We start from the raw sequence: 25,554 nt of genomic DNA on the forward strand, positions 1-25,554 counted from the left end.
ATGTTGAATGCAGTTGTGCTGCTTAATATTTTTGTGAAATCTGTAAAACTTTTTTTGGTGAATGGAAATTTCAAAAGAACAGTACGTTTTTAAGTCTTTATTGTCGCTTTTGATCAATTTAACCCTTTCATGCATGAATTATGATACCCTCAGTCAGGATTTTTTTCCTATGTGTTTTTATTGCTCTTAGGGCATGAAAAACAAGAATTGATTTTTATTTTATTTTTTTACAAATTTTTCAAAGAGATCTTCAGATGTCCACTTGAGTGGACAGCATGCGGTTGGTTTAAACTGAAGATATACTGTATTAAATATAAGACAATAATCAAACAGATAAAGTATGTGAATTTAACAAACTAATCAATGCAATTATATCAAATAATGTGAAAACTATAAAATATATACAAAAAATATAAATGCAAAATATTGCAATGGCTTCATACAACTTCATACAAGTTGCACTTTGCGTATCTTTGATATCAGAACATGAGGACGTGATTCCATCAGAATTTTCTACAGCCTGTCAAGGTACAACTGTGGAAACCACTCAGATGCTCCCTCCAGTGCACCAGAGTATGGAGATTTACCCTTATTAGCTGATAATTCTGATTATGTTCAAGATGGACATGCACATTTCTATCATAGCCCTCCTCTGAGAAAACCTAGCGATACGTTTTTTCAATCTCATCTGAAATGATCAGTGTTGGGGGTAACGCATTACAAGTAACATGCATAACGCATTCAGATTACTTTTTTGATGTTACAAGTAAAGTAATGTGTTACAAGTAACATGCATTACCTAATCAGATTACTTTTTGATCTAACAAGTAATTAACTACAAGTAATATGCATTACCTAATCAGATTACTTTTTGATGTAACGAGTAAAGAAACGCATTACAAGTAACATGCATTACCTAATCAGATTACTTTTTGATGTAACGAGTAAAGAAACGCATTACAAGTAACATGCATTACGTAATCAGATTACTTTTTGATGTTATGAGTAAAAAAACACATTACAATAACGCACATTACATAATCAGATTACTTTTTGATGTTATGAGAAAGGAAACGCATTACAAGTAACATGCATTATGTAATCAGATTACTTTTTGATGTTATGAGTAAAAAATGCATTACAATAACATGCATTATAAAATCAGATGACTTTTTGATCTAACAAGTAAAGTAATGCATTACAAGTGTCATACATTATGTAATCACATGACTTTTTTCGATGTCAATGAAAATTACATTCTAATAATACAAATACATTTATTTACAGTAGAAAAAGTCAATGCATATTAAGTTTTTAAGTTTTAAATTTCAAAAACAATATTCACATTATAATTATGAATTGTATCTGAAATATAGCCATTGCATGCATGACGTCCACTACAGTGGACATGTGATTAATCAGAGTTTTCTCTCAATCTAAAATCAAAACTTGGAAAATTTTACTGTGATATGACTCATTAGATATTGCTTTATGCTGCAATATTTTTTTTACCTACAAGAGTCTCCTAGGATAGAAGGAATGGGTGGATATTCTGGAGCAACTTGGCATGTCTGACTGACCCTTGGCCATCTTGGTTTGGAGGGGGAAAAAATCGAAACACAAAGGCTTGCCACTTGATTGCAATTTATAGGATGATGCACCAGGGTCCAATGAAGAGATTGATGTGCAACTTTGCCATAAAAACCCGTGCAAATTCAAGAAAATGCTTTTTTAATAGCTGTCCACTGTAGTGACCACTATGCGTGAAATGCATCCTTGCTAAATTAGAGTATTACATTCTTTTAAAAATGTGCTGACCCCAAACCTTTAAAAGACAGTGTTTATCACTTAATATAACTTGTGTATAATATAAGTTGCATATATATTCAACTGTAGAGCCTGCAAGATAAAAATCTAAGTTGCATATATATTCAACTGTAGAGCCTGCAAGATAAAAATATAAAAGTATGCAAAGTTGAATGTTTCCCCTTATTTGCATTTTTTTATTATTAGTGTTATGCTCTTTTATTTACTAATTAATGTACTTATATAAACACTCTTGTTGGGGAAAACACTCAGTAATCAACTAACTGATCATTTTAATAGAGGAACAAACTTCTGATGCTGCAAGACAACAAGTTACTAATAATATATGAACAGAATTTACGTAAATAAAACTGGCAAATGGTCAAACAAGGCAACTATAATTATTCATACTCCTGCGCATGCTGGGAAAAGGGCAAATGGGAGTAAACCACAAAACTATTTTTTCTGTGTAGGTCTGTTTGATATGTATTAGTCCAACTCAACAGCTATGCAACTTCGAAATTCAAAGTACTTCATAATTGAAAAGATGATTTGAGGTGCATTACTTATGTTCCTAAAAGTTGTAAGTTCATTGGAGTTCAGAATAGTGAGTAAAACGAAAGAAGTGCACAAATCTTTGGCTATTTTTAGCATTATTTACATCTGAGCATCATTTTACAGTGAAACCAATAGACACTGTGTAAATCATACACAGACTGTCCCTTTGTGCCATATTTGTTTTTTTGTGAGTTATTATTTTCCTGTCTGCAATGCACGCTCTTTTCAGTTGTTCGGCATCTTTCCCAGAATATAACTGAGAGGTTTCACTGACAGTAGCTATGTTTCCATCTACCTATTTTTGTGCGCATTTTGGGATATCAAAAAACCCCCCCAAAAAAACAGATGGAAACGCCAAGATGTGCATAAATTGTAAAAATGAGCATAAAAAAGTGCATTCACAATCACCAGGCATTTGACCATAAGATAACATGACAGTGTTTATTGTGTTTAGTCTGTGCACTCTGAGACAACTTCCATTTTTATTACAGATATTTTGCTCCAAATTCCCAGGAAGTGGTGATTTTGTTCTCTTGAACACATGGGATGGAATCACTGCTTTATTTGCAAATGTTTTTTATGCAATATTCCAATTTTTGCTCGCAAGTTAAATTTTCGCAACTTTGGTTGGAAACCGCCTGTGGTATCATGCTCTGAAATAAGACATAGGCTATAGATGAATAGTGGCTGAGGCAAATACCACAGTTAAATACATTTCCTTTTATGATGCCATTGTTTAAATGTGTTGAGAGTATGACAGTCTAGGCCTCCGTCCAGTATGTCTGCTGAAGATGTTTACGGTACTGATGGGATATTCTCTATTAAACACCCACGGTTGTTCTTCTACAGCGCTGCTCTCGAGCCATGTTTGGAGCTGTTTGCTGTGATCCTGGTGAGCTCTCTCTCTCTCTCTCTGTGCCCCCCTCTGCCATTTGTTGACAAAGCAGAAGTCAAACTGTGTTATGTAACGGCCCCCCTCCCCTCCAGTCCCCTCGCTCCGGCTACAGCAGGCCCCTTGTAGATCTCCTTTGTGTATTAAAGCTGCACTCTTTAAAAGCTGTCATGGAAATAGAATTAGGCAATCCCCAGAGATTCATGGGTGGAATATCATGGTACTTTTTCTTGTGTCATCCCCCCTTTATTATTTTAATGGGGCTGGCATAATGGAATGGAAAGCACCAAAGGATGTACATGATGACCTTCTGCTGTGCTTTAGAATCTAATGCTGTGACTTTTTCACTTTTATGGATATTTTGATGGTTGGAGAGTTCTCACAGATTTTATTTGAGATGTCTTTTATGTGCCAATAGTTATCTGCCATCGAAATCCACAGTAGCCAAGTTCAGTTTTGCCAAGTTCTTAAATCAAATGCTTCCAGCAGCATTGCTGTCATGCAGAAAATTGTGGTGAAAACCGTGGAAGGGAAGTCAGTAAACAATGCCAACCAAAGGGAACATTCTTCTTATGTTTTCTACACACAAAAAATACAACAAAAAATGTGCTTAATGTTGGAATGTCTTATTCATATATTTCAATCACGACAACTCTCTGAAATTTTTTAGCATGGTAATTGAAATGAAAATTTGAATGTATTTGGTCTTGGAGGAATAGATCTGCTATGCTGCTGCTGATTATTGCTGTTGTTGAAGATTATTCCTGCTGCTGTTGATTATTGTTGCTGCTGCTGCAGAGCAAGTACAGGAACTTGCTACTGCCAATACACTCGCTGATTCGCTGCTGTGAGAGTAAGACATACTTCTGCTGTACAAATAGCCTAGCATATAAATGAATCACCCATTGTAAATCTACACAGGTGGAGCTGGGGAAGTTGGAGGGTTTCAGAGTAACTCTGAAAATGTGCTGCAAACTGCTATAGTGAATGCTAGCCAGCCATTTAAATGTTGAGCTACAAGCTCATTGGCTGCAGCTTGTGCCAAGTAGTTAACTCTGTGAATATCATCAGTTTGCGTTAAGGACCCAACACACACACACACACACACACATTGCTGAATCAACCAGCAACAACAGTTACAATTTACCACATTGCTTTTTATACAGTTTTTGTGTAAACATTTTATTATTAATAAAATAATTATATATTATAAATGCTATTATGATTTTATTGAAATTACTTTTACTGTGTTGTCATATATATATATGTATATGTGTGTCCAACATATGTAAATGTAATGTTATATTTAATAATATTTAATTTAACATTGCTGAATTAACCTAAGTACATTACAAAACAAAAAATTTAAGGGTTAGGTCAGTTAGAAAAAGTAATAAGTTGACACTTTTTATTACAGTTTGATATATATAATATTAAAATAAAGTGTTTTATAGATAATATAAAAAAGCGCACAAAATGTGTGTTGACAGCATGAGGGATTTTATTAAATCATTTTATACTATAAACAGAAGCGATGTTTGCATAAAATCCAGTACATAACTGATAACAAATAAGATGAAGAAACATATTATTTAAATGACAAACCATCAAATGTTTAGTGTTATAGGGAATTCTGGATATGTCAATTTATGGCCTTTCACTGTAAATTATAAGATAACTTGTTTTTCACTTTAAAAAGCTGTATTTAAAAGTATTTCATTTTACTTTAAAATTCCATTAAATGTTTTTACTGCGTCATGTTTTACTGTTTAAAATGATGCTGTTTTTACAGTGTACAATAACTGTAAAGAAGGATTTTCATTATTGTCAAACAAGTTTGTTTTTATAAATTAAACACTAATGTTTTGTATTGGGCTTTCAGTGAGCTAAATTGTTCAGAAATGTAAGAGACTCTGTGGATGAATTGATTTATTGAGCTATCAAGTGCCCCTGCAGGAGGCCCCTTTTCTCACTACATGAGCCAAAGTTGTAGACCTGAGATTTATAGCCTGGCCTCGACTGAGGTTTAAGCCAGTGTTTTGATTTTGAAACAAAGATTTGGACCCATGTCTGACATGAGCCTTTCCACTGTTGCTCAGTTTTACAGCTTTGCCTGGAGAAGGCCTGCTGGACTGAGTACAGCAGTTACTAGGCACAATGCAACAAGATTCCAGCAATTTGTTTGTTCACATGATTTGCCTTTTTTTTTTTGCACAAAACGGCTGCACGAAATGACAAAATTACAGCCGGTTAAAGATGAAGATTTTGGACTAATAGTGAGGTCATAGCTGGCTTGGACAAATATTAAGATTTCGATTTTTATTGTTTTTTGGTGTAATTCGGATTTGAGGCTGTATTTTGATGAACTTTAAAAGTTTGTGGTTATTTCGTAGGACATTTCTAGCATGCCATTTAAGTCTTTTGAATTACTTTGTTAGAAGTATTTTATTTTTAGCATGATGAAGAAGACTGTAATCATCATAAGTGTCTCTAATACACTAGAGTGGCCTGAACGGTCAGTGTTCATGCCCTTGACCATGATAAGACCACTCAGGTGACTGTTTACTGTGAGAAAAAATGTGTCTGGTCCAACCCATATGGCCCATGCCCTGTTCTGATGCTTAATCTTAAAATAAACCACAATCAATAGTCTGTCAAATTTGTATGACACCAGATTTATAACATTTTTGGTCTATTATCTTAGTTATCTTAATATAGTTTATAGCCTCATGAGGTGCTTGTCATGCCAGACAGGGATGGAAAGCAGGATGGTGTAATTCGTTCATCACAATGCTAAGTGGGTGCAACATTCCCAGGTTGCTGGTGCTGACAGGTCCATCTTGGTAGTTGAAAGAGGTAAAGCATGGTTAAGGTTCAGTTCTTTGAAGAGAACAGGACATAATAGTCTGGATTTGTATGATAGGCCACAACAAAGGACATTTAAAAGGGCACCCTCCCTGTTTAGGTGTTTGTTAGGACTTTAAACCAAGTTAAGCTCAGCTGAAGGTCCTCACAAGGTAAGCTGCAAAATTTGATTCGGTATAATATTATTAAGATTAATATGCAGAAATAAATCAGTTGCATATGTTTATTTATTAATTTGGCTTTGGATGTATTTACTAAAACGCCACAAAGCTCAAGCTAAATCAGGATTAGTAGCATAACTTCAACACAGGCTACATGTTGAGCAATCCAGAGAATTAAGGATCCTCAAACCGTGTGACTCTTGACTGATGTAGTGATGCGTGCAGCTGTTATTGCTGGACCTGTTTTTAATTTTACAATGGAAAATGATTCCCACTTATCTAATTCAGTATGTGGTATAAATGTTTATTATAAACAGCATATTTGTGTATGATAGAATTACAAAATTGCCGTTCCACAACTGCACAAGTCTTCTAAATTTAGAAGGATATCCATTTTCAAGGGGATAAATCCAATGCTAACAGTTATGTTTCTGTATATGTTTCAGGACTTTATCAATATTATTTATATATCTCCTCACATACTTTAATTCAGATATAGGCTCTGTTAAATGTTCTAAGTTTACTTAGCTGGCTAATTAGCGGGTTCTGATTTGTATAGATTGTAACTGTTGGCTAAAATAAGTCAATGAGACAGGAGCCATTGCATATAGACAGATGGTTAATGTTTACACTGAGATCCATTAGAAATGCAACAGAAATATCTGCAATTATCCACTTTGATGCTATTTTGTATCTCTAAAGAAAATTCTGCTTTAAAGTCCCTCCACTTGGCAAATAGTAACTAGCATTTAAAATACTACCCAGCAAGCAATTTTGCATTTAAAAGATGTCTAATAGGTGTCCAAACACAGCCCTGACGTCTAGGCTAAAATAAGGCAAAATTTGGGCTGTCAGTGAAAATATAATAGACATCTAACTAGCCCAAGAATAGACTCACAGGCTACGTGACATGTCAAAGAAATGAAACCAAACACAAGCAATCATGTAACCAAATTCAAGGTTATCTTAGCTAGAAGTGGGTTACTCATAGCCGGACTATATTAGGTCTATAGTTAACCTAGACGGTGAAATGACGGCTATTGCTTGCTGGGTAATCACTATCAAATTAGTTATTTGGCAGATACTTTTATCTAACGTGACTTACTTATTACTGGGCAGAAACATCTGTTCAAGGGAGATATCCATTGGCTGCTACTGAAACATATACATTTTCATTGACCCATATTTTCTTACTTAGTCAATGTTCTATAACAGGTCACTTTGTATCTTGTTTCAGTGTGAACCACAGCCAAAGGTGTGACACATTAGTTAGAGGGGTATTGAGTCTCCTCATGCATCAGCACCCTCACGCTTACCATATTAGAAGGATTGTTTGTAACATTATTCCAGTCAAAATTTCACAATCCAGTTATCAGATCTTTGTCAGATCTTAAATATGAGATCAGGTCTAAATATACTTATACCAAAGCCAAGCCTAGCAGGCAAATAAACAAATAGGCCAGTTTTTTTTTCTTTTATGTTGGTGACTAAGGTTGGATGGTAGGATTTATTCAGATATAGGCTCTATTATACTTTAATCAGCTGGTACTGATTTCCTATACACAGTAACCGTATCTATCACCCACTCCTACTTTTTGCACCAGTTTTTTTGCAATTTTTTACAGTTGTAAACATGCTTAGGAACATGTAATAGAGGTAAGTAGGATGTGTTGTTGAGTTGTCTTGATTGCCAACCATTTGCCTATTCTTTGTTCTCTTTCCTAATGACATGCTGAGCAACATTATGTCTTAGCATCTCCCTTTATCTCTCCTTTCACCCATTCTCATTTGCAGGGCTCTCCAGCAGAGGGCACAGGGAAATTTGATGCAGGCCCTGGTAAGCATGCCACACTTTCAGTATCTCCCATCTCCATCAAGTTTTTGGAGGTTACACCGGCCTGGCTAGCCTTTATTTACAGTTACATGGGTATGAATGAAACTTACAAAACAATTGCAAGTTTGCAACACAGATATAGACAACAACATCAATTAAGATAAAACTGCAAAAGACAGCCATTTTCTCAGCATGCCAGTTTTAAATCTGTGCTTACAGCCTCATATAATGCACAACTATATGATATTGTTTAAACCTGTCAAATCACCTAGCCTAATCAAAACACTGTAGTAAGTACTACATAGGAATAATAGCAGTCTAATGTCTTGATGCAGGAAGCTCATGAGTAAGCAATCACAAACAGACTCCCTCTGTTTTCCTCTCTGGCTTGAGTCATTGTTGAATCAGTATTCTTATTGCCAGGCCCCCTATTTCCTTCCGTTCATCCATCTTTCCTTGATATTTGTGCCAGCCAACAGAGAACAGTGTGATTATAATCTTCCTAGAATTTAAAAAGCCCTCGGGTCTCTATGTGACCATTATTAGAGCTGTTCTCAATTTCTAACAATAACTCAGTATGTCGCAACCCAAAATGTCACAGACGATGTGAAAAACTGCAAATATGCAATTATAATCTTTTTTTTTCTTCTGTTCTCCCATCTCACTTATGGTTGTATGTGTCTTGAAGCACGCCCACCCTGTCGGCGCACTGTATCTGCTGTGCGAGTAACACCATTGAGGATCATGAAAAGTTCACCTGATCTCATGCCTACTGGTAAGACCAGTATTTTTAGGATTTGGGGGTCTAACGTTTGAATAATGTAAAACGAATATGGTTGTTGGCATCATGTACTCATGTACATGTACTTTATTTAGTGCTTTGAAAAGATGATCAATTTAGTTGCTTTGTATTTTTGCAGAGTTGGACCCTACCCGCGTTTGCAAGGGCAAGGGTGCTGTTACTTTGAGGGCCACGCTAGTGCACATCGATGATGAGGACGGCACGGGCCAAGAGCTATCCGTGAACTCTGCCAAAAGTGAGTTGGAAATGGAGGATGTGTCAATAGGAGAGTGCTCTGAATATATTGCACCAAGCAGTACAGTGCCAGATTAATTGTTGTGTGCTAATGTTACTAATGATATGTGTAGCTAATGTACACTAAAAAGTGTTCTTGTTTTTTCTGAGCGATCATTACCTGGAAAGATCTCTGTTTACAGGAATGGTGTGTTCTTGAGTTTCCTCTTCACATGTTATTTTGACCGTCAATGTGTATGATGTGGTTAGTTGCTAGTAAATTATAAGGAAAAAAACTTGTGTTTTTGTGAGGAACTTATACAGCATTGTCTGACAGTCAACTTCATTGCTCAAATAGCTTTCAGTGAATGCTCATACTTACAGAGGATAATCAAAGACGTCTTTTGTTCACACCCACTTTGAGCTCTGGAAACGGAGACCTTCAGCGTGGACGTTTTCACCATCTCCATGTTGGAACTATCCTGGCTAACTGCCAGCACTTGGGAGAGATGCCTTAATTGTTGTTGTGCCTGAATAAAAAGGCCATTGGAACAAACACTTCTTACAGTGGGTTCAATGGTCTCCTTGTTCTCATGACAAAGTTCAGAGAATGGTTTTTTTCCCAGTCATAAATTAGCATCTCTGTGGATGAAGACTTTCTGTGGGGTTCAGTTCTGACAGATTCTGGCTGGTGATTCGTTTAATGGAGGATTAAGGAATCTGTTGTGGCATAAATTGTGGTTAGCGCTGGAAACAAACAGGTCTGCTGCCAAATGGTTGCAGCTCTGTTTCATGTTTATGCCTTTTTAGGTTTTAAAAAATTCCATGGAGATTCCCTGATCCTTTGAGAATCTAAACTGTTTGGATTTGTTACAGGTGGATGGCTTGGTGCGGTCAATGGAGATGCCACAGAAACAACCGAGAGAAGTGTAAACAACACCAGAGCTGATTTAAATTCAACTCAAGTCAATGAGACACCAACAAAGGTGAGTCACCATGTTTGAAGCTCATTACTTTTTAGCAATGCTTTGCTTTCTTGCGAAAATATAATTTAGAGATCTATATCAGTGCTAATTAAACAGCTCGATCCGAAGATCTCTGGAGACAACAGTGAGGAAAATTCTGAACACTTCACTCTTAAGTGATTGTAACGACTGAAATGTTGTCAGTATTTCACAAGCAAGATGACATTTGTAGATCTATTTTTTAAAACTTTAAAACTTTAAAACCGATTTACTAAAACTGAAATAAAATAAATAAAACCTAAACAAAATTCTAAAATAATTTTAAGCTTATAAACCGAAAAATGCACAAAGTATTATTATTATTATTATTATTATTATAACACTTAAACTTGAATGAATTCCAAACCTAAAAATACTAAAACACTGCAAGCATTGTATAAATATTCTTAATAAAAGTTATTATAAAGTATGGGTTGAATACTCCTGGTTTAGATGGCCTCTTCAAGACCGAAGACACAGTAATTAGAAGAAACCAAAAAAAAGTGCGGTATTGTTGTAATTGTCACTGTGTTCAGCAGCATCACAGAGGAATCTTTGGAATAATCATTTGCTTGAGAGAGATGTTAAGTGAATGCAAATTCCATGCCATTTTCTGAGAAATTCAAAGTTGTCTGTATTTCACAACCAAAATGTGACACCAGAGTCAGTGCTTTTGTGTGTCCTCCTTAGGTGGACTCGCCTGTAAGTGAGAGTCAGTCTCAGCTCACATCCTGCCTTGATCAACCGAGTGCTATTACCTCATCAGCCAAAGTGTCCTCTTCATATCCCCGCACCAGCAGTGTGAACCCAACAATCGTCTTGCTGCAGCACAGCAGAGGTAAATACCAGCCTCTTAATATTTCAGGTGGCATCAAAAGTAGAATCGAGTATCAAGCTAATTAAAAAGCAAAAAGCTTTCATGATATAGAAAGAAAAACTATATAGAATATTCACTTACTTTCACATGCGATTAGTTTCCAAAGTTATGTTTGAGTTCAAATTAATATCAGACGTTTATGATTTCAAGAGTCGATTCTGAACTGCCAGAATCGATTGGCTTATTTCATGAACAAACCTATGTAGGTTTATAACAAATTTGCTTTAGAGAACAAAACTTTGCTTTAGTTTCGTTTAAAGAGACTGAAACCTTCATCGAACTGTTTCAGACACTGTGAGAAAAGAGGTGACACAGCAGTGTATGTTATGAGAAAATTAAAGTGTTTTTTTACTCTTGGATGCATGTAAACCTATTGTAGGAGACCTACAAAACAAAATTAAGAACATTTAAAATTGCATAATAGGGGGCACTTTAAGGTGGGAGTGTCTGTCAAAAGTTACCATTCAAAAGTTTAACCTTAGTATGATTTTTTATTTTATTTTTTTATTTAAGAAATAAATACCTTTATTCAGCAAGACACATTAAATTGATCAAAAGTGACAGTATATTCTATTCATCAAAGAATCCTGAAAAAATTTATCACAGTTTCTACAAAAATATGAACCAGCATAACTGCTCCCACAAAGATTAGCAGCAGCTTTTGAGATTGGACTTTGTCAGTCCTTGTCTGTCAGATAGCATGCACTTGTCAGAAGTACTTGAAGCATCAACTGTCATTTTACCCTGAAAATTGGCCAAACGGTCTAAATCCATAATAAAGGTGCATCAGTCAGTGCCACGAGAAACATTTACGGTATTCAACTATGGTTAAAATAAAAGAGAAGTGTTGCAAGAAATGTAAATGTATCTGACCTTCCTAGGAAAATGGTCTTTTCTAATAGATTTGTAGCCATGACTTAGTCATTTAAATTTAAACATTAAATCGTTTAGTGATCCCTTTGAAGGTATTGTCCTAGATAAGTGTCGTCTGAAAGTACCAGATCAGTGTGTTTTTCATCTTGTGTTCTATGATCTGACTTTGTGGTCGTGTGTTTCAGAAGCTGTTGCGGAGCAGGGCAGTGGCCCTAATCGGAGCCCTGCTGTCAGCCAGAATAGATCTTTCTCTGAGAGTCCAGCAGACATGGAAGGAAAGACAATGAGACTGTCTGAATATTCAGCTGTCCCGGTACCCAGAGTCCCAGTACGGGTAAAGAAATGGGTTGTTCTCAAGATTCACCTGTGTTTACTTTGACTAAAATAAGTACATCCAAAAACGTATATAAATAAAAGACCATCTGCATTTTTTTCTCTTCTAGAACACAGAGCTATCAAAGGACTGGTACAGAAACATGTTCAAACAGATTCACAAAATCCCAGGTAAAGATGCTGCTTGAGAATTACATGCATTCAACACTTTTCTATGCCATCTTTTTGTGTATCGATTCCAAATCTGAATATGTCCAGATCACATCTCACTACAGTATATGTGTGTATTCATCTTTGTCAGTGTGTTTTGTCTTTCACCCACCTTATACTCAGAGACTGTCGAAGAAAATCCATATCGTCCCACCTACATATTTCCAGAGAGCAATGACAGGCCACTGAGAGCCAGAGGTACCATGGTTATAGTTATAATCAGATATTTAATTAAACATTCCTCCGTGCCACTCTTTTCTGTCTATGTCCTTCAGCAACACCTTTTAACCTTTTGTATGTGTTAGTTCATTTTATATCCAGTTCATGAATATCAAATAAAATGGATATGCACTACCAATGAAAAGATTGGGGTCGGTAAGAATTTTTAAAATGTTTTGGAAAGAAGTCTCTAATGTTTACAAAGGCTGCATTTATTTGATCAAAATAACGGTTCTATTTGAATATATTTTACAATGTAATTTATTCCTGTGATGCAAAGCTGAATTTTCAGCATTATTACTCCAGTTTTCAGCATCACATGATCATTCTAATATGATGATTTGCTGCTCAATAAACATTTCTAATTATTATCAATGTTGAACACAGTTGTGCTACTTAATATTTTTGTGGAAACTTTGATGAATGCTCAAAAGAACAGCATTTTATTTATTTGAAATAGAAATCTTTTAACAATATAAATGTCTTTGCTGTCACTTTTTATCACTTTAATGCATCCTCGCTGAATAAAAGTATTAATTTCTTTTTTTTAAATCTGATTGTACTGACCCCAAACTTTTAACGGGTGTATAGAATGTACACCCGTTATAGAGTGTATATAATATAAGGTGTTAAATATGCGGGGTAGTTCGCGCCATCTACAAGTCAATTCTTTCACAAATCTCAATGTGCAATAGATGCTGCTTTATATGCACACAGTGTCAACACATTGATTGTCCTAAAGAGGAAATCATAACACTCAAGGTGAGCTGTGGTAAAGAAGCTATTTCCAAGACCACACCACCATGTATTTAAAACTCATAGATTGATTACCTCCATTTTAAAAGCTTTCATACCTCTGTGATGTGTTTCATGGCTGTGCTTTTAGAGAATGATTCTGCTGAATTATTAAAGCAGCCACAACACAACTAATGGGCTTTGTGTATCCATTGGATTCTTAAGAATGCAAAGTTAGCAATGCCATGGGCTGGTCTGACTCTGAAGTATTTATTTCAGCATTTATTTGTTGCATAACCACTGAAATGCCTAATTTCTGTAGATTGTGGTGAAAATGTTTTATTTGTACTGTAATTTACCAGCTAGGTAGAATATTCCAGCATCAGAAGAACTCACTGCTGTTGTTATAGCGCCATCTACTGGTCTTGGAGCTGCTATTTAGTTGATCATGACTGCTATGTCACACTAATCTAATCCCTGTAATTTTCACCTTCTATACATTAGATGTTTAGAATCCCCCATGGAGTTGCTGCTTTAGAGCACAGGCTACACTAAGTAGGGCACAATAAGAAAATAGTTTACAAACTACCGTAGGAATACATTTGATATGTGAAATAAATGCAATATGTTGTAAGTTCCACTGTTTTCTAATAGTTTCACAAAAATATGTCAGCTGTATTGCTTCATCACTGATTATTATTATTAACTATTTGCATCTAATAAGTATTTTCTGACTCTTTCAGATGACAGGCCGGCACATGGTGGTGAGGATGGTAAGTGTTTGTGCGTTACATTTTTTTAAAATTCTGTCATTTACTCACCCTCAAGTTGTTCTAAACCGGAAGAAAGAAATTCATTCAGGTTTGTCAGAACTTGAGGGTGAGTAAATGATGACAGAATTTTCATTTTTGGGTGAACAATCCCTTTAATTTAGCTAAGGGATAAAAACGACATTATGCATTCTTATTTAAAGGAAAGCTGTGTTTCAGTTCGGTTAGTGTCTGTTATTTGCATTTATCCTGAAGTGCGGCCAGTCCCTCGCTCCAGGAGTGCAGTAGACATGGGGAGCTCAAGAGGACAGCTGCCTGTGCCAACACGCACATCTTCCCTAAAACCTCAGAGGTGAGCCATGACACTATGAATGAAACAAATATTATGATTTATGGAGGAGATTCTAGCACATTTATTGACTGAATTCTGAAACTTTCATATTAGAGTGCGAATTCTTGCACATTGCTAGTGTTGCTCAACATAGAGATGATGACATTTCTTCACAGGACCTCAATATGTGAAACCCTGTATTTTAGCATTTGTCATGCTGCTTAACAAGCATGTGTTGGGTTCGAGATGTTGCTGTTTGCTGCTAGAAATCATAATGGAGACCTGTTTTTTTTTTCCAGCCATCAGTGTTCACCAGCAGAAAATAAATGAAGTGCCTTTACTTTGTGTCCTTGTAGATCATTTTAGGTTTTAAATATACATATAAATATACAGCCGAAAAGACTGAGTTCACACTAGAAATAAGGGATTTAAAATGTAAATCAAAACTGGCTTTTATGACATTTAATGAATAAGAATTGAACTTGAACTAACAAGTTTCTGTACTTACAGCATTTATTTATCCAGGTGAATTTTTATTTCCTTTAATGCAGGTAATTAGTTTATTATGAACATGAATTAATACTATGAACAATTCCTTTAATGCAGGTAATTAGTTTATTATGAACATGAATTAATACTATGAACAATAGTATATTATAATAACAATATCATTATAATAGTTGTATACATTTACGGAGATTAATAAATGTTATAAAAATCTTTGGTATTATTTATTGGATAATTACAGTCAAAGATTTGAGCCTAATTGTAAAGTGTTACAATAATTTGTAATGAAAAATTTATCAAAATGATGCAAAACAGGTTTCTGAATATGTATGTATAACACTGCAGAATACACTTCTCCAATTAGATGATTAAAGTGCTTTTATATGAGATTTTATATATATTCAAGCTGCATGTATGGGAACGCTTAACTAAAACTTGCCCTTGTTGGTTGCCATGGCGACTCTCCACCTCCCTTGCTGTATCACTCCATCTCTCCCCCCATGCATCCCTGCAGGAATGAGTGGGAGCCCCCTGACAAGAAAGTAGACACCAGGAAGTACCGTGCTGAGCCCAAGAGCATATTTGAGTACGAGCCAGGAAAGTCTTCAGTGCTGAAGCAGGAGAGAAAGGTATGATGCTCTTTATACACGCATGTTTTCTGAGTGCTGTTGCTGTGCATGCCGTTTGATGCTGCAAGAGCTGGTTTCTGCCTGTTTCACTTAAAAGGACACAGCACACTCACAGCTTGGTAGTCTTAAGTGACCTCGGTAGGTGACTTGTGCTAGTGATGTTGTGATATACCGTACTGTGCATAGCATATATGACATGATCATAGCGTGTGTTCATAGCAGTGCACGCACTACAGTAAGGTTAAGTATAGAAGATAGAAAGTAGGAGGACCTTTTACTCAGCTATAAAAAGATCATCAATAAGTGACACTTGCAGTGTCCAGACCCAGTTAAGAATAGAGACTCCTGCTGGGGCTTGAGTGTGTCTGCAGTCTGGTCATTTTCATGGGAGGTTTGTTACCATGACATTCAGTGATTCAATCTTTTTAGCATGACTCATTCTGGGAGCTGCTGGTATTACATAATGTCTTTCTGATGACATACCGCTGAAATAGGTTTATTGTAGAAGCCAAGCAAAGCACGTTGGATCCTGTCAGTGAAACAACTGAAGCAGAAAAAGTGCGAGCTGCATTAGTTCTTTCATTTTCTGCTAATTGTTAGAGAAAGTAATTAAATTGGCTCCAGGTCAGGTCCTATCTAGGGCAGAAGATAATGTGCTGCCTGTGTCTCTTCATTGATTTAGCTCTGCAGAAACAGTCCTTTTCTTTTGGAAAATTTTGTATCGTGGAATATTTCAATTATTTTTAAATGATATGTACACTACTGTTCAAAAGTTTGGGGTCGGAAAGATTTTTTTAATGTTTTTGAAAGAAGTTTCTTTGTTTCTTACGAAGACTGCATTTATTTGATCAAATATACAGTAAAAACAGTAATATTGTAAAATATTATTACAATTTAAATTGATTTCTAATTAAATATAATTTAAAATGTAATTTATTCCTGTGATGGCAAAGCTGAATTTTCAACAACATTACTCCAGTCTTCAGTGTCACATGATCCTTCAGAAATCATTCAATATGCTGATTTGTGCTCAAGAAACATTTCTTATTATCAATGTTGAAAACAGTTGTGCAGCTTAATATTTTGATATGATGCATTGAATATGATACATTTTTCAGGATTCTTTAAAGAATAGAAAGTTAAAAAGGAAAAAAGTCTTTATTGTCACTTTTGATCAATTTAGTGGATTCTTGCTAAATAAAATTATTATTTCTCAAAAATAGTATTCATTTATTTAAAAAAAAAAATCTTACCGACCCAAACTTTTGTACAATAGTGTAATATCATGTTAAATATAGCATAATTATTGTTATTGAATTGATATTAATATAAAATATTTGGTAGGATTTTATAAGCAAACAATAATGCAAAAAGTTTGATATTCATATCAGAAGTGTGAAAGTATGGATTTTGAGTATATGAATATGTGTTTATTTTCCTTGTTCGCTTGTTATATACATTAATATATAAGACCTATGATCTATGGATCCCTTTCCATCATCATTACTTTGTCTTTATGAGATCTTTATTTTCTAATTCCTGTTCCTTTGCTGAGATCAACTAGACGCTCTTGCAATAAGTCATCAAGCTGGAAACAAATCCAATTCATGTTTCCTCTGCTGTCTCAGCCTGGAGCCTTTTTTTACTTTACTGTCTGAGATCATGACATTAAGAGAGAGTTCATGTAACATCATCATTCAGTCTCATTGTCTTTGTATTCTGAAACTTCCTCTTTCTCTTTCTCTTTCTCTCTCTCTTTGTCCTCCTTTCCTTGTTGCCATATTTCTGTAGACTCAGGACGTAAGTCCAGAAGATGTAGATTTAGTGAATGAGCCTTGGTATAGGTTCTTTTCCGAGATGGATTTTGGCAAAGCGGTAAGTTGGCAGTATATTAAAAAAATGCATGTCATCCTTTTTTTTGTGTTTAGGACCCTAAATATATATATATTTTTATGTCTGTCTGTTAGAACCATTGTTATGTCACTTCCTTTCTGCACTGACCTTTCATATGTATGTTCCTTATCCATCCCATTTTAGCTCAGTGCATAGCAATACAAAAGCAATACAGAAAGTAACATTATAGTGAGTGGTAGAATTCTTCTAAATGTGCATCAGAAGCCACATCAGAGAGCGATAGGTGATAAAATGGTGCAAGCACCACCTCTCAATTTCCCAGATGCTTCCTGATCATCTTCTGAAGCCCTTTTTCACCAACTTTTCCATCTCATATTTGTTTTTTTCTGACTGTAATTCAGTTTGAATCTCAATATATTATCTTTTGCACTGTGATTAAACAATGAATTGCCATCTGATTTGTAGTTGGGGTTCGTCTGACAAAAAAGTCTGTGCCTTGAGAAAGCGCTCATTTTTTTTTAGTCTTTTTTTGTTGAGAATCTGCCACTCATTCTAGGTGTTGACACAGATGACTTTGAGAAAGTATTCATTTTTATGTAGTGCCCAGACTGGAAACAGACAGCAAGCTGTGATGATGCAACTAGTTTGGTAAAGATAATGCTCAACATTAGCCAAACTGTTTCTCCTGTGCTGTTGCCTGTTTTCAGCAGCATTGCCTGGCAATATTGACTGAAAAATTGGCCTCAGCATCATCCGCTTCTTGGTTGTCAGATTTGCTACATCCACCTTAATTAATGCGAAAGTGCATAACATCCTGCTGGTATCTATCCAGTCATGGCGATTACATTTTTGCAGTGTAAACTTGTTTTGTCTGACCTTGACGCATTAACTAAGTAAAGCACTGGAAAGTACCACTGGCCTCCCGTCACTAGGTTCAGTGAGGGATAGGAAGGCCGTCACTATGTTATCTGTGGCACAGAGCCTGTGCAGTGTTGTCATCAACTCAACACCTGTGAGTAAATAGCACATTCGTTCACACTTATTTTCCTAGAGACATGTACCATGATACACCCTAGGGTGATCGGGTTGTTTCACCTTTCTTTTTTGAAACTCACTGTGATTTGCTTCCATGGGTGACAGTAGTCAAATTAGTAAAATTGTTAAATTAAAACTTTTATTCAGCAAGGACGCATTAAATTAATCAAAAGTGAAAGTAGACATTGTTACAAAAAATTGTTTAAATAAATGTTACTTTTGAACTTTCAATCCTGAAAAAAACTTTATCATGGTTTCCACATAAATATTAAACTGTTTTCAACATTGATAATAATTACAAATATTTCTTGAGTAACAAATCAGCATATTAGAATGATTTCTAGAGGATCATGTGACACTGGAGTGAATATTCAACATATTCAAAAAATCTGGTAGTGTATATATAGTATAATATCAGAGGTTGTATAATATATAATATAGTGTAAAATATCATTTTATGATACTATGATACTATATGATACTATATTGCAATTTCTCGTAAGACATTGTTGCAGGTCAAGAAGGTTTCTCAAAACTAGTCTAATGACATGCTCTCTAGAGGAAAAAAAGCACAATAAAATGATCACCAGAAAAATCTTCACAAATATTCAATATATGACCCAGTCCTACACTTACTGCCTATGCATGGCTTTTGTGTATGACAAGTCTTTAGAATTAGTTCTTCTGACAGTGAAACCAAACCCTTGAGTGTGAGTCACTGAGTCACAGGCTGCATTCCTCATGGGTAGACTCATAAATCTGAACATCAACGTCATGGCTCAAGTTAATAGAAGGTCCCTGTCTCTTTCCAGATTTCCTTGTTTAGAGATGAAAGTGAGGAGTCATCTCCCTTTAGAGCGGGTGTATTGAGTCAACTGATGCGGCCCTCTCGCTGTGTTGATAAGGCAATGATGACATACTCATGGAGTTCTAGTTTCAGGAGCCAGTGTGAAATTCTCATTGGCTTAGTAAGATTCCCATAAAAAGTCAGATGCAAAAAGTAAAATTAAACACATTTCTAAAGCTATGTAAACACTCTTGCAAAAAGGGTTGAGATATTTTGTTTGTGTTAGAAATATTAACAATAGTATCCATCATATATCCATCCTGCTTTGTGTAGACTGATGCATACTGTCATACCTGCGACTCGGTGTGAGAACGCTAGGTGTGCTTGTGCTACCGCTTCACGTTGGTACCTGTCTGTCTGCTATTGTTGACTGTTGTTGACTTGTTTTTGGATATGTTTTTTCTGGGAATCGACATTCTTGGATTATTTCCTGGACTACTTTACACACTCAAAAAGTTTTCGATAACTGACCCGGCAGTCTCAGTGATCCTGTCACACAGATCGGCTGCGAGTCCTCTCCATTCCTATCCTTATATCCCTCTCGACATCTGATACAGTGAGTCTCCACTGTCTTTATCTTTTTGTGGTGTCAATCCTTGGTATGGTTGGGTAGCCTTCCCTTCTGTGGATTGTGGATCCGATATACAGGTAGTTCTGGCTAACGTAGTTAAACCAATAAATTGTTGTATGGGTCACATTGGTCATAACTGGTCATGTCGTTGCGTATCCACTTTTGGTTTTGTTTTTTGGTCTTTTTGGATGACGATAATCAAATTACTTTTCCCGAGATGGCTTTACAATTTTCTACTTAAACCTTTTAACACCACCTGGGTACATCTATTTCTCTCATCCGCGTCTTCATCGTAGAGGTGGAGGGCTGGCTGTAGTTTGCCTTGAGACTATTAAAATATCCAAGATCGAGTTTCATGATGTTGCAGCATTTGAATACCTAGTGCTAGTCATGTGTACATCTGGCTTATATAATTTTCTTGTTAGTGGCTCTGATTTTGCTTTCTCAGATCACAAACTCATAAACTTCTGGTTTTAGTTTTCCAATATCTATATCACCACTGAAGAAAATGCTCACCTATCATAAAATCAATTCTGTGAATCCATCTTCTTTCTCTGTTTCAATAAGGCCTTCAACCTTGTCAGAATGTTTACTATCTAACTGTCCGTCAGAAATCTGCTGTATTTACAATAATGCTTTTTCTCAAATACTTGAGAGTCATGCTCCTGTTAAAACTAGACTGGTTCCATCTACTCGTGCCTCACCCTGGTTCACTCCTGAACTTCGAACGATGAAAACTGAGGGTCGCCGCCTAGAAAGACTATAGAGGAAAACTGGACTCATTGTGCACTCTCTGGCTTTTAAAGAACATTTGCTCAACTACCGTACAGCCCTCAACGATGCAAGATCCTCTTATTTCTCCTCTACCATTAGGAATTCCACATGTGTCCTCGAGGTTGCACCCTTCATAACACAAACTGTAGTTTGGCTTCCACCATTGTCCCAGCAGAATTAAAAATGGCTGCGGTGACCCCCATTCCTAAAAAAACAGGCCTTGACCATCTAAATATGGACAATTATAGGCCAATATCTAATTTAACATTCTTAAGCAAAATCTTTGAAAAGGTTGTGGCTTCGCAAATGCGATCATATTTATATGTTAATGGTCTTTTTGAACCTTTTCAGTCAGGATTTCGCCCATCTCATAGCACTGAAACTGCTGTTCTTCGGGTGGTTAATGACATTCTTTTGTCCGTGGATTCAGAGTTAATAAACATCTTGATGCTTCTCGATCTAAGTGCTGCATTTGACAGTTTGCCAAGAAATACTGATCTCTCGGCTCTGTGATATCGGCATCACTGGTCCCTCTCTTTCCTGGCTCATATCTTACATCAGCGACAGAAAGTACTATATCACCATACAAGGGTATAGATCTGCCACTGCTTCGCTTACACAAGGTGTTCCTCAAGGTTCAGTTCTTGGCCCACTATTGTTTATCATCTATATATATATACACTTGGTGACATCATACGCAGGCATGGACTTCAATTTCATTGCTATGCTGATGACATTCAAATTTATCTTACCACCAACTCCGATAGGCCATTCCTGCCTGACTCACTCACTGCTTGTATAAGGGACATCAAGCATTGGATGTCCCTGAATTTCCTCAAATTAAATAATAAAAAAACTGAGATATTGGTGATTGGCTCTGCTGCCTCAGTCAAAAGGATGGACCTGTTCTTTGATATTGATGGAGTTCATGTTAAGCCTTCGTCATCTATTCGTAACCTTGGTGTCCTAATCGACTCAACTCTATCTTTTGGCTCTCATATTTCTTCTCTTGTTAAAAACTCTTTTTTCCATCTTCTTAATATTGTACATCTTCGATCTTCTCTCACTTTAGCTGATGCTGAAACCTTAATTCATGCATTAATCACATCACGTCTGGATTATTGCATTGCTCTATTTCTTGGTCTGCCCCCCCAAAAAATACAGTATGTTCAAAACTCAGCAGCAAGAGTTCTCACCTCCACCAGGCGTTCTGCTCACATTACTCCTCTGCTTCATGACCTTCATTGGCTACCCGTGGCATCCCATATTCACTTTAAGGTATTACTTCTAACGTTTAAGGCATTAAATGGTCTTGCACCTCCATATCTGTCTGATCTACTGTACTCTTACCGCCCTGCCCGGACCCTTAGATCAGCTGAACTTGGTTTATTGTCCATCCCTCGTTTCCGGTTGTCTACTGAAGGTGGAAGGTTAATGCTCCTAAATTATGGAATTCACTACCCCTTAAACTTCGTAATATCTCATCTGTGGCTACATTCAAGACTCAGCTAAAAACATATAACATGTATTTTGGATAATGTGACTATATGTGTCCTTATGGGATTGTAATGTGTGTGCGGGTGTGTAAATGTATTGTAATGTACAATGTAAAGCGTCCTTGAGTTACGGAAAGGCGCTATATAAATAAAATGTCTTCTTCTTCTTCTTCTTATATACCATCTTAAGTTATGAGACTGTCACAAAAAGTTCCAGTAATAGACTTGTTGTGCTTGTTGACTCCTATCTGGGAGCAACTTTAAGTATGAAGCTGCGTGTGTGTGTCCGTGTCTAAGTGGGTCGAAGGTTATTAGAGACTGCATGTGACCTGGCTTCCTCAGTGATTAACACGCCATACTCTATGACAGTGACAAACACAATCAGCCCATCTCCTATATCCTGTGTATGGAATGAGACATATGTACTGGCCTAGCTGTCCATATCCATTATGTGTTTGTTTCAATTAGACACAACAATGTTCCTGTGTACAGTAGAATCAGTTTTTTGATTATAGCAGTTTATCAAAGAACAAAAGAAAAAGGTTGCATATAAAGTACTTTCATAAGACTTTCGTAAATGAGCACATAAGCCCCATTTGCTCATGTGGTTAAGTTGCACAGCACCCTCACTCACATTGTATGCTATTTATATAATAGAAAAGTTGTAAATTTTCTTGAGTCATCTCCTGCACCTGTTAGGAAACTAGCACATGAAAATGAGCAAACATTATTAACACACTGTTCCACTGACTAGCCTTAACAATCAGGGGAAAGGAATTTACATCCTAGGAAATACTGTGGTAAACATCTCTTGATCTTTATGGTGGCCTCTTTAGGAAGAGCATTTAGCACATTGTGACTTATCTTAAAGGGAAAGTTCACCCAAAAATTTACATTTACTCAGCCTTATCATTCCAAACCTGAATGATTTATTTTATTTTATTTTATTTTATTTTATTTTATTTTATTTTATTTTATTTTATTTTATTACCTCAACATTCTTCATATCTTCATTTTTGTTTCAAAAATAAAAGAAAGTCACATAATGACATAATGGTCCTATGTGCTGAAATTAGACCCTGTAAACCCTGATGTGACAAATGGACGTGTACCAGACGAGACGATGGGAAATTTTCTAGGAATACTGTCTCAGCATTATTACTTTTAAGACTGAGATGTCATTTCCTTTAAAGTTAATCACCTTATATGAGAAATTCTATTTTGGTTGGCATGTCATATAACGTAAGGCTTTGAAACGGTATCCTCTGTGACATACTGTGCACGTCACTTTCACCCACCGTCTCCATGGGTCATGTCAAGAATCTCAAATACCCAGCTTAAATCTCACTTGCAACAGTCCTGACTTTACTGCGGTAGCTGTTTGTAAGTGTATTTTCTGTAAACTCAAGGGCCCTTTAGTCCTTCTGACAGACAGTTAATGATAGACATAACAAAATCATCTTTTTAGTCTGTTTACACTATTTTTTACACCATATACTTTCTTCTTCTGTCAGATGTAGTATATGAAGCTTCCTGTACTTTATAATGCCAGCAACAGTGTTCTAAATTCATTGCATTATTTCACTTTCTTATCTCCTCATTTTAACAGCTGCATCACACTAAGGTATTGTACTGGCTGTCACAAGTATTTAGATTAAGATGCGTGGCACTTCAGATAAGGCTTTCATGCATGCTTCCTGTTTGCTTATTCTTCGCATCTGAGCCAAGTCTGGTGCGAAAGCCTCTTGGGATGCTGTGCCGGCTGTTTTCTTGAGAGAAAAAAAATGGTATGAATGGAAAAAAGGGACAAAAATACTAGAGGTCGCTGTGCAGACGTAACAGCAGCTTATGTCACTGGGTGTTCCTCAGGAAACAAAACTTCTAGAACATGACGCTGTATAAATAGAGCGATATTCTCACACAAAGCCTGTATTCATTCGCGAAGGTTATTCGTGATCCTCTTTACCCAGCAACCAATGGGATGAGCATGTTGCGGTCAGGAGCTGAACTTTTCTTCTGTCGGTCAGATGAGGGGGCCGTGGGGTGCTGGCACGCATGTGGCATACCTCTAAAGGGACAGCAGCAGGCTGGGATTGTGCAATCGTATTTGCAAACACCACTTGTGCTTTTTTTTGTCTTTGGAGGTGTGCTGTCATGCTATTTTTACCATCTGTGACGTGCACTTTGGGAAAAGCAACAGAAACAGCAGCCTAAAATTAAACTTCTCTAAACCATTCCAAATGCAAGGGGGGGTACAAGCCGTCGCAGTGAATGGCTCTTTCTGATCTGCCGTCGGGAGTTGCTGCCTGGCAATAACAGCTCCTTATTGACTCAATGCTTGCAGTGCTGGGTATTTACTTACAAATTGTAGTCTGTTACTGATTACAAATTACATGATGAAAATTGGTAATTAGTTACGAAATCTATTGGATTACACATTTTATGGAATCTAACTTTTTTATTACTTTTAGGTTACTTTAGACCTAACTCGTTTATCACATCAATTTTAATTAGATTATTGTGCAGCGCATTGATATAAAAAAATACAAAGAGAAAGAAAATGTATTCTATTGTTTATTATCAAAAACATTAAGTGCATTAAATGTCAGGGTTTCCCAAACTGGTGTTGTGAAGGAACTGCAGTGGATATGCGAGTTGAGTGGAAATCGAATTAATTAAATAATAAAAAATGTAAGCTTAATGAAAACATAATTACTTTTAAAAACACAAAACAATACCTGAACACTAGAAACTTCATTTGTTTGCCTGCGTAGTGAGAATCTCAGGGAGACTTCAAGTAGATATTTTAGTTTAAAATAATATGTGAATGATATTTAATCAAATAATTAATTAAAAGCTAACTTTAATGTGATTAAAAGCGTTTTAAAATGTACTATACTTACAAAGACTTCCTTTTTGGAATCTGATTACATAATCCAGATTACATGTAATCAGTTACTACCCAGCACTGGACGCACGTTATGTGAACTTCCTTTGACGTACTAATAATATCAGTCCTGTGATTTTGTACAGCATGTCCGATCCGATGCTCATGATATTCTTAATATACGTGTGTAGATCCGTTTGTGTGTGTGTATGTGTATGTGTGTGTGTGTCTCTGTCTGCCCATGTAATTTGGCCCACTTCCCGCACCAGCTGGTTAATTGTCTCCCTGTCTGGCCGGCCAGTAATGAGAGTGACTCAATAGAAGACAAAAGAGAGCCTCGGTGAGAGACAGCAGCTGATTGGTGGAAGCGCTGACAGCCCCCTCCCAAAATGGGCGCCCCTCACAGCCCCTGCTAATCCCACCCCTCGCTCCCAGTCGCTTGTTTTCCCCCCTAACTTGCATGCAGGCCAA

At 36.4% G+C, this 25,554-nt stretch overlaps 1 protein-coding gene across 8 annotated transcripts in view; it reads left to right on the top strand.

Annotated features, from left to right (window-relative positions):
* Positions 1 to 25,554, top strand: part of sorbs1 (sorbin and SH3 domain containing 1) — a 58,757-nt gene that overhangs the window by 13,834 nt on the left and 19,369 nt on the right. For 2 of the 8 annotated variants that reach the window (XM_082153579.1, XM_082153581.1), the window contains exons 2-13: positions 8,077 to 8,119; positions 8,805 to 8,891; positions 9,037 to 9,153; positions 10,008 to 10,117; positions 10,826 to 10,973; positions 12,071 to 12,219; positions 12,329 to 12,389; positions 12,552 to 12,626; positions 14,126 to 14,155; positions 14,408 to 14,504; positions 15,505 to 15,619; positions 17,411 to 17,494. In XM_082153579.1, the coding sequence (XP_082009705.1) occupies positions 8,861 to 8,891; positions 9,037 to 9,153; positions 10,008 to 10,117; positions 10,826 to 10,973; positions 12,071 to 12,219; positions 12,329 to 12,389; positions 12,552 to 12,626; positions 14,126 to 14,155; positions 14,408 to 14,504; positions 15,505 to 15,619; positions 17,411 to 17,494 (1,017 nt within the window). In that variant the 5' untranslated portion in view covers positions 8,077 to 8,119; positions 8,805 to 8,860. Of the gene's footprint in view, positions 1 to 5,076; positions 6,274 to 8,076; positions 8,120 to 8,804; positions 8,892 to 9,036; positions 9,154 to 10,007; positions 10,118 to 10,825; positions 10,974 to 12,070; positions 12,220 to 12,328; positions 12,390 to 12,551; positions 12,627 to 14,125; positions 14,156 to 14,407; positions 14,505 to 15,504; positions 15,620 to 17,410; positions 17,495 to 25,554 lie in introns of those variants that run through there. The other 6 variants (XM_082153578.1, XM_082153575.1, XM_082153574.1 and 3 more) reach the window with 6 other exon arrangements.

This window comes from Leuciscus leuciscus (genome assembly GCF_965113295.1).
Source record: "Leuciscus leuciscus genome assembly, chromosome: 22".
NCBI lineage: Eukaryota > Metazoa > Chordata > Actinopteri > Cypriniformes > Leuciscidae > Leuciscus > Leuciscus leuciscus.